Raw genomic sequence first — 10,103 nt, 5'->3', positions numbered from 1 at the left:
AGAGGGCGAGCGGAGGTCTGGAATGGCGAACATTACGCAACGAATTGTTAATAAAGAAAGTGCAGTAATTTTGTAAATCACAACTTGAAAGGTAAAAAAAGTAAATATGAGTTTAACGACCCGCCAGGCTCCCGACCTCGACATCTAGTGTGAAATCAGGCGCAGCCTTCACTTTCACTTCTGATCCTCCTTTCCCAGTCGCCTTGAAATAAACGGGCTTTGTCGTCATGGGAACCGTATCGCAGCAGCTGCTTTCAAAGCCAACACAAACGGGTGCCGGCCTTCGGTCGCCTCGGACGGGCTTCCTGGATTGCGAGAATCGTAGTGGCTCGCGGTACATTCGAGGCCACAATCACGGGAGGCACGTACCGTGGACGAGACCTCCAGGTCAAGGCTTCTTGCAACTGAAATCTCGAAGCGATCAGTGCTGCGAATACGTGGGTGGTGTGCTCGATATCCCAAGTATTATGACGACGGTTTCAACGGATGTCTCGTTTTGGACGACGTTGGGACTCGGAGGCCTGGTGCTCATAGCAACCGCCGTGTGCTTATGGGTGCTGCATCGGCGACGCCAGCATGACCTGCTCAGGAAATACGGGATTCCGGGACCCGAGCCGTCGCTGCTCATAGGCAACTGGACAGAGCTGAAAAAGGATCCTGTTCAGGTGGGTGTCACGTCGGTTCATTTTAGGGCAATCATTTTTAACGTAGATTAATTTTCTTATGATAAAATAGCTCGATGTAAGCTTAATGCGCAAACGTGATGCCCAAATGAAAAAGAATAATACAGAACATTCTACATGACTTGTTTCGTAAGCATTTCACTAGTTACAATATTTATATTCGGCATATAGTATAAGTCGCAGATTCGTTTTTATAGGATATTATAAGTTATCATCTGTTTCTTCGATATACTCTTGCATTGTGTTTTTATCAGAGTACGACCGAAGGAACAGTACAAGATTATCACCGTCGTAGTAACAGTCCGGTGATGCTGGCGCCTCGCTCACTCTGGAACTTGGCTGGAGTACGCGATAATACGAGCATCCGAGACCGCCGATGCCGGACTTATCGGAAGTGGTGGCACGAGTCGTAGTACGCAAACAATTGCACCGAGGATGTGCCAGCGCAGACAAGAGGTGACGGATACCGGCTGCTTTTTCTGCAAAGACTTTCAAACACCACTAAAAATAGAGTGTTTGAAGAAAAACAAAAATTATGGACCGACTGTCAGCCATGTCGAACGTCATGAATTGCAATAAACGTACTAATTACTCAAATAATTAACTAAAACTTGCTCAGTCACTTTTAGTTTGTTAAAAAGAAACATAGGCTGACAGTCCTAAACTTGCTGACCGTCGTCAGAAACCCATAAATCAATAAATTTTAGGATAACTCGAAGAACCTGGGAAGCACCGGGTGTGCGGTAACTTTACCACCCGTGTAGCAAGCACAAAGCCTGCGATCCAAAACCGCGAATGAGTAGCATTCGGGTATTATTATTAACACCGCATACCATTATTTTTCGAACGCTTTGTTAGGTACAACAAGAGTGGGTACTCTAGCTTGAAAACAAATTCTAAACGATGCAGGTGTTGTAAGAAATCAATAGAGCAAGATCCATTTTTTTTTATTAATGTGACTGACGAACAGGTGATGGAGCGCTGGATCAAGCAGTACGGCAAGGTGTTCGGCTACTACGTCGGCGAGATTCCCTACATAGTTATTACGGACGTGGACCTGATCAAAGAGATCTTCCTGAAGCGTGCCAGTATCTTCTGTGACAGACCTCAACAGCTGGTAAACGTGGAACCTTTTAAGAGCTGCATCATAGGACTTGAAGGTAAGCGTGCTCCAGTACTCCGTTTCTCACCCTTCATCAGAGCGCCCGGGAGGCTGCGCGTTGATGGGGCCGAATACCAAGCGCAGAAACATGTGACGTCACGGTGTTTGTCATACTTCTCTGCCTGTTATCGTCGGGTAAACAAACAGGTCAAGCTGAGTGAGTGGGTCGTGACCTTGCACTTTTGGCACGTTGGCCCGTGTTTCCGTGTCTCGTAGGGTTTGGCTACGCTCTTACCTATGGCGAAACTAATCGTAATATACACATTTTTGTTAATATTTGCGCATCAAATATAATATTAAGAGCGAGCTTCTTTCATGTTTTGCCATTTTTGTTTACTGGTGTTTTCATATTTTCGCCTCAGGCATGTTTGCGTAGCTCAATTAAGTTCGTACCAAATTCACACTTCCCTTGCCAGGATCTGAGTTCAGCCAGTGTTACCTTTCCTGTAAAGTTGCTAGTGGGTTTTTTTTTAAGTTTTTATTTACTATTCTTACTAAGGAGAAAGTGAGCACGCATAGAATTAGACTTTGGTGTCGTTATGTCTGTCCTTTTGTTTATACCTAAAGTAACGTCTTATTACTAGATCGGGCGGCACAAATCAAAGAAGAGTAGAAGGGTTTCAAATCTGGAGATCTCTCGAATCTCTCCAGGACACAAAGCTGCCCCACTGAGTGACCAAGAAATCATAGTGCCCGTAGGTTGCTCCCGTTTTAACAATGATGGTTACCTCCTCCCACAAACCATTTACCTGATTCTGTTTTTCATTTTATTTTTTCGCATCGCATCCGGAATGCACGCAAGTTTCCAAATGTTGGAAACTATGTGAAGCCAGTGAACACACTCCGGGAGAAGGAATGGTTCAACTTTGAGCAAGGACGTAGAGCCCGCGTTAAATATGTTACTCAACTGTCACGACTCAAGCACACATTCATCAACGCCAATTAAAAATAAAATAGAAAACGCCATTTTTTATTTGATTAAGGAACTTTATATTACATTTTGATCCATAACTGGAGGAAACGAGGTAAAAAGCTGTAAGAACAGCCCTGTCTCTCTTGTAGTGGTATATACAGAAGTAAAAACAAAGCAATAGCGTAAAACATTGAAAAAAATCAACATAACAAAGCAAAATATCAAACAGGTCTCATAAATCGATTCATTCGTTTTCGCCAAACAATAGTTCAGTTCGTAATTCTTAAATTGCAATAAAAATAATATTAATGTTATTTTTTTATTAGGGTGTTCATTATAGTAGGATGTGTGTATTTAAGTGATTGCATTGAATTGTTGTTGTGACACAGTGGAACAGTCCAATGTTCCGCCGATCGAGCTGGGTAAAAAGCTGCATTTTTTTTTTGTTATGTTTTTTTTTACTGTGCAAGTTTTACTGAGCTGTCCCAACTTCTTTTATTTTCTAACTTGAAACTGATCGCTAGTCTATACATGGACACGCTGTAAACAGGAGGTATATTATTTTTTTTTTATAAAGAGACCCTGGACGCTAGCTAGAGTCCCAAAAAAAAAAATATTTCAATGAAGCGCACAATTTTTTTTTCTTTTTTTTTTGCATTAGGAGTGTTTTTTTATTTGTGCGAGTGGTTGTGCCCCAAACAAGATGGCAATAATTTATGTGAGAAAGAAATAAGGTATTGTGTAAAAAAAGCTTAACATTTCTGGATGGAATAGAACGGTTACGAGAGACTATAGTCCAATGACCTTTGACAATCTAGTGCGTAAATAACTTACATAATTTTCCCAAGATAAGTCCTGACTGAAAATTAGGCCTAAATTCTTAAAATTGTCTAGAATATCTATATCATTTGAATTTAAGACAACAGTCTTAGATCTAGAAACATTTTTGTTTTAGGCCGAAAGATGATTGTCTTCGTCTTGCTCGCGTTGATGTTTGGCGCGTTATCTGAGGACCATGTTGGCAACGCTGTTAGGGTCACGTTCGCGCATCTGATAAGCTCGTCGCCAGTCTCGCCAGAAAAGAAGAGGCTCGTGTCATAAAAGAAGAGGCTCATGTCATCCGCGTATATTACGGATTTAGTCCGTGGATTTGCGTTTACAATATCGTTAATGTATATATTAAGCAGTAACGGCATTAAGATGCTTTTTTATGGTATACCGAATATAATTGTTGTTGTTGTAGACGCGAAACCATTAAAAGAAACAAACTTTTTACGGTGAAAATATGATTTAAGCAACAAAAGTTTCTTTACCTCAAATTCCGTTAAGATCGAGCTTTTCTAATAGTATATTGTTACTTATATAATAAAACGCCTTTGTAAAATCTCCAAAAATGCCAAGGGCCAATTTCTTTCTCTCAAAACAAAGAAAGAAATCGAAATACAAGATTCCCCCCGAGCTGTTTTATCAAGATGACACCAATTGAAGAAAAAGACGCTTTAAGGTGCGGCATGGGTCTTTACATGAATATCAAAATCGCTCTTCTGAAGGTTACATCTATTTATTTTTCTTAATTCTTCAACTGTTGCTTTATGTGACGCAATAGTGCCTACTCCTAGAAAGACAAACTCTAAAAGAGACGAAGGACACAAGGAATAGAGTGTTCACAAAAGGCGCTATCTTCAGAACACACTGATTACGACGTCCTCTACGTCAATGCCATCGCCTTTTCATCGTAAACGCAATACACTTCGGACAGCGCCTTGTGTGGTACATGGTTACTTTTGCTTTTTGTTCGTCTGTATTAGAGCCATATAAAGCCTACGTTTTAAATAGTGAAACAACTAGCCAGACTGTATGCCTTGCTCCTTAATCCAAATAATATAAAACAATCAATACGTGCATTATTTTGTCAAATTACAAAAAATCTAATTATACAGGAACTGAGCGTACAACGAAGAGACGGTATCGGGAAACTATATTTTTGATATCTGAGCAAACATTACCGTCATTATTTCCTTTCTTTTATTTTCCTGACTCAATCCTTTGTACTTTGATGGCCAGGTCAAGAATGGAAGAAGGTTCGAAGTGTCCTGAACCCCATCTTCACGGGTTCCAAGATGAAGTTGATGACGCAGATTATGGCCAGCTCTGCGGACGTGATGTTAGAGCTCCTTGACGACGCTGCCAGCAAGGCAGAGAGCGTGGACATGTTTCGGGTGGCAAGAGGATACTCCATGGACGTCATTACCAAGTGTGCTTTCGCCTGGCAGGTAACGAAACCAGTTTTCGGCACTATTATTCAAGGTCACACGGACAACATATGACCAATGCCTCCGTGTCGCAATAAATAAAATTCGCGTTTATTCCGGGTAGCATCCCACCAGTCACAATACAACTCAACAATGAGGAAACCTTTTTAGCAGTATAGGAGATAAATTTCAGACTTGTAAATTTCGCATATGAAAAATAAGAATTTTATGCACTAAACAAGAGATGTACCAGCCCTTCAAATGTATTTGAATAAAATTAAAAACGACAACCAGCAGATTCACAAGACGCCACCATATTAGCCCGCAGTTTCGAGGACAGTGCAACAATATTGGGTGTTTTTTTTTTTTTTTACTTGTGCAAGTTTATTGGCATTGGTTAGACGCAGGCATATACTTGTTCGAAAGGCCACTGACTAAGTAGCTTGTTTTGTCGCGGTGTTCTCTCACGGATAAAAGTAAACTTTTTTTTTTCACTTTCTATTTTGCAAAATTTAATGAAATAGCACAAGGGTCGCCGTGATGACATTAGGAACAAGAGTTCAAATGCTGCAATGGTTGCGTTTACATGGATGCGACCCTATAGCGTATGGAATCGAGATTCGACTATTCTGATTGGCAGTATATGTCTAGAAAAGGAAGAAGTAGGAAGACAGGGTGCGTGTGATATGTCTCTGCTTGATCCAAAGCACTACTATCGGATTCATGTAAACCCAGCCATAGACGGGAATAGCCGAGCCTTAGCAATGTCTGTAACACCGTGTGTGCCCAGTACTTTGCCATCCGCAGCGCGGGGCTATGGTTGCATTTACAAGGATGCGACCATATCGCAGCGAACCGAGATACCATTATTTTGATTGACAGCAGCTGGGTAGAAGAGGAAGAAATAGGAAGACAGGCTGCGTGCGATTGGTACCTGAGCGATTCGAAGCACTACGATTGCATTCATTATAGACGTAGCCTATGAACAACATCGGCGGCATAAAATCAACCCAATATCACGTTGTGGCTGTGAGTTGGGGCCGTGAAAGCTGCGCTCTTATATTTTTTGCGACTACGATTGTGTAGAGAGAAAGGCTTACGCGTGTTTTGTAAATTTTGAGTGCCAAGAGTTAATTCTAAAGAGGATTCACCACTAGTAGAAAAATCGTTGCAGCGCTTCTTAGAACTGTATTCATATGGAGCAGAAACCCGCGGAGAGATGTGCATGAAGTCGACAGAAAGTTTGGGGTGCAATTTAGCAGTTTTCATTTTTGACACTGCCGCAGACGAATGTATAGGTCTACATGACACCAAAGCGTTTGACGAGAAAATATAACTAAAAGCAACAAGGTACTTTTATTAAACCGAGATTTCGTGTACTGTCCGAACAACCCAGTCTTAGCAAGAGAGGCGACGTCACTGCGCCGCACTGCAAAAACCTGACATCTTCGTCGCGTGATGCGAGCTCGGGAGAGAAATCCCCGGAATTTCTCACTCTTGCGAATACCGCTTTAAGAACCTGATGTATAATTATGATGGAGGAGCTCGTCGCTTCAATTTCGGTTATTGATGGTTCTCACCGAGTCACGCGTCGATCTCAGTAGCTTCCCAGAGTTAATGAGGTAATGCGCGATGACCGTGACTTACTCTTTTTGAGCTGTTGGAGGTAATAGTGAACGGTTATTCGACCTCATGTCTGACTGCTTATTCAGTGCTTGTTTTTTTTGTTTTTTTTTTGTCAGCCACAAAAACAGCAGGTTGATAACAGAAAATAGTGTGAATGCTAAATAGACTGATCTAGAGTGCCTTAATGTCCTTCTGTTTAGGGTGATGCCATCGTTTGTAGTACCCGATGCCGACAACACGTGCTCACAGGGAAAACACAAAGAAATCGCAGGAAACAAAATGTCGCTTTAGCACAGTCAGCGCCACGAACGCGTGCAGAGACACGCTCTTTCACGCGCTTCAGAAAAAAAAAAAGCGTTCGAAACAAAATGGCCAGATGTCATCACCCCAAGCAGAGCGCACATAAAGGCACCCTAGACTGATCTTATTAGCGAGTTTGGTTACGCCATCGCTGCCGCGATGCATCGAGGGAACTTTAGTCTTTTTGCACGTGCATCAACTTGCTGGAGCTCTGTGCGCGCAGAGCCCGAAGCGGCACGGGCCGTTTCGGGCACTGGCGCCTGCCTCCTCTGAACTCATGTTATGACGGCTTCACGCATGCGCCCAACATTTAGTGAAATCGGTCTATTCCCCAATTTTACAATCATTGTATTTCCTTTTTTATCGCATCCGCAGGTGGATTGCCAGAAGAATCCTACCGACCCAATTTTGTTAGGAGTGCAGCAAGTGTTCAACATAGACCACCCAGTTATTAACAATATGATTCGATTTCCTGTCCTTCGAAAAGTGTTGGAGTGGCTGTATCCTTACGCTGGCTACTACGACATAACCACACAGATCACAGAAAGTGTCCGCAAAGTTGTCGAGTTTCGCCGAAGTGGACAAAGCCCCCACGCCACAGATATGTTACAGCTGATGCTCGACGCTCAAAGAGGCGCGGGTGACGAAATGGCAAAAGCGGATCATAAGTCCAAGCTTATGGAGGATCGACACCTTCTGTCTAACAGCTTCATATTTCTGGTCGCCGGATTCGACACAACGGCGTCGTCGCTGGCCTTTATCATCCACATCCTCGCTAAGTACCCCGAACAACAAGACAAGATATTCAGTGAACTCGCTGAAACGTTTCCAGGAGCTACCGAGTTGACATACGACGGTGTTCAGCAGCTTAAACATCTGGACATGGTCATTTGTGAAACACTCCGACTGTACCCGCCTGTGGTGCTCTTCGTGAGTCGACTGTGTAGGGAGCACACGACGGTGATGGGACACTCCATTCCGGCCGGCGCGAATGTCATCGTACCCACTTGGCATATGCATCATGACCCCGACATCTGGCACGAGCCCTTCAAATTCGTTCCCGAGAGATTCAGCCAAGGCGATAAGGCGTACGATCCTTCAGTTTATTCGCCCTTCGGGTTGGGTCCCAGAATTTGCATCGGAAAAAGATTCGCAATCCTGGAACTGAAACTGGCAATCTGTAAAATCATTCGGAAATACAAGGTCGCTCAATGTGACCAAACGCAAGACCCGCTGAGGCTTGTCGTGCCTTCTGTTGTTATAAACCCTGAAAAAGGAGTCATTGTCAAATTGTGTAAGAGGGGATAGCACGGGAGTTCTGTACAAATCATGTGTGTCATTCGTCGTGCTCGTATTGCAGTTGGTTCTTGTTTAAAATGTGCAATTTCCATTTTCGCGCGCGTCTTATTTCCGACAAACGGAGAATCCGTTTAGTCCACACTGCACTGTATCATTATCATCGTGCCCTTCCCGAGTGCTTTTGTTGATGGTGGCTTCAAGCGTCTAATCGGTAGATTTTTTTTTGTAACTAATAAATAGTTTTATTTATACAGCCTTCTTCCTGGAAACAAGGTTACGAATTCCCTTTATCTCAATGTGTGACATTTGTGTAAAAAAAACAACAACACTTAAAACATGTCAATAACAGGTTTTCAACCCTGACTTTCAGGGGCATCGCACGATTGCAACAAAGCACTGTTTATAACGGATATCTGAGAGTCGTGTGACAGGAAAAAGACAAACATAACGGTCAGCACTTCAGTGACAAAATAAAACACAAGAACACCACCCATACAAGAAACTATACTGCACCCTTCGCGCGTTTAATCATTTAAATTTTCGCTCATTTCAGTCTAGTTCTTTTGTATAATTGATACCTTCTTTTTCTGTCCATTTTTCATGATCTTTATTTTACGCACGTGCACGGTATCTGCCACCACTGTCTAGTTCCTGCGGATCGTCCATTGCAGGGGTCTCAAGCACGCGCCCCACGACTCGTTGGGACGCGGGCCGCAGGCAGCCGAATTTATAGGGAGTATTCACTGGACGCCATATTTGTGGGTGCTGTTTCGAGCGCATGCTCAGAACGATCTCACATCAATAGGCTACTAAGACCGGCACTCTTGATGGTACGGAATGCACGTTGCAAAAGAACTGTGGAAGCTCACCATCAGCACGTGCTCAGCATTCGCGCACACAGCTATGGCCGCCAGTGAATACTCCCTATACGTGTCGAGCGCTAGAAATGGCATGCGCCATCGTCATCTCATCTCGACGATTCATTTTCGATCGAAAAGTCACTCCGCTCTTTTAACGTATTCCCATAATATTTACATATCTGTGCTCATTTGCCCTTTGTTTCGCTTTATATTTTGCTTCCCAGCTTTTTTTAATATACACCAATTTCGCTACTAGACTGCAAGCAAGAGCTCTATGTTGAAGGATGCATCTCGACTGCGCGAACTCTCAATTAGCAGGAGCAACTGCCGAAGATAAAACTACGAGTTCGGGATTGTCGTCTTAAAACAAATATCACCATTAAAATTCAAGTATAGGTGTTGTAACAGAAATCGTCAAGAAAGCAAGAACTGTCAAATAACTGACTGATTTTTAGAGACATGTTGAACTTTGTTTATTTCTGAGTAAATTGAGCAACGGGAACAACAGTGTACATACTCTCTTGTTCTATTAAAAATTCGAGCACGTCGGCGGGGTGGTGTCATTCTAATTATTGTTATCACATCGGGTCAAGGCCCAAAGTAGTCATACAAACGAATCATCCGGCAAATACTGTTGAGAATAATACAGGAAACTCCGAGGTAAAATGGGAGACGGAAGTAGAAAGCGATCCTGGCGGTATGGAGTGGACAACTCGCCACTTTTCCCGGAAATGAATCAAGTGGGTCTGACTCACTAGAGAAATTGATAGTCTATGAAATATTTCCTTTTTTTTATGGAGCATAGGGAGCAAAAGCTCTTGATATTGGACCTCTTGATATTTTGATGTCAAAATGCAGAGCAGTCAGGATTTGTATAGCGATTTCGTACAATCTAAATTATTATTGACCTTTACTGAGCTTGTTGATTTATTGGTTTTATTACTACTGAAACATGTGTTATTAGACGCCCTTGGCTCCAAGTGACCACAATTGACAATATGCATCAAT

The 10,103-nt window shown here is 42.7% G+C and overlaps 1 protein-coding gene across 1 annotated transcript; it reads left to right on the top strand.

The window, feature by feature from the left end:
- Nucleotides 1–234: 234 nt before the first annotated feature.
- On the top strand, nt 235–9,714 carry LOC8050817 (cytochrome P450 3A5). The gene is made up of 4 exons (XM_029988060.4): nt 235–665; nt 1,654–1,843; nt 4,823–5,031; nt 7,312–9,714. The coding sequence occupies exons 1-4, from the start codon at nt 468–470 to the stop codon at nt 8,242–8,244; spliced, it is 1,530 nt and encodes a 509-aa protein (XP_029843920.4). The 5' UTR covers nt 235–467; the 3' UTR covers nt 8,245–9,714.
- The last annotated feature ends 389 nt before the right edge of the window (nt 9,715–10,103 follow it).

Source organism: Ixodes scapularis, unplaced genomic scaffold, assembly GCF_016920785.2.
Source record: "Ixodes scapularis isolate PalLabHiFi unplaced genomic scaffold, ASM1692078v2 PGA_scaffold3__209_contigs__length_174095766, whole genome shotgun sequence".
NCBI classification, from domain to species: Eukaryota; Metazoa; Arthropoda; class Arachnida; order Ixodida; family Ixodidae; genus Ixodes; species Ixodes scapularis.
Note: the sequence above shows the minus strand (reverse complement) of the source record. Positions and strands in the feature narration are given on the sequence as shown.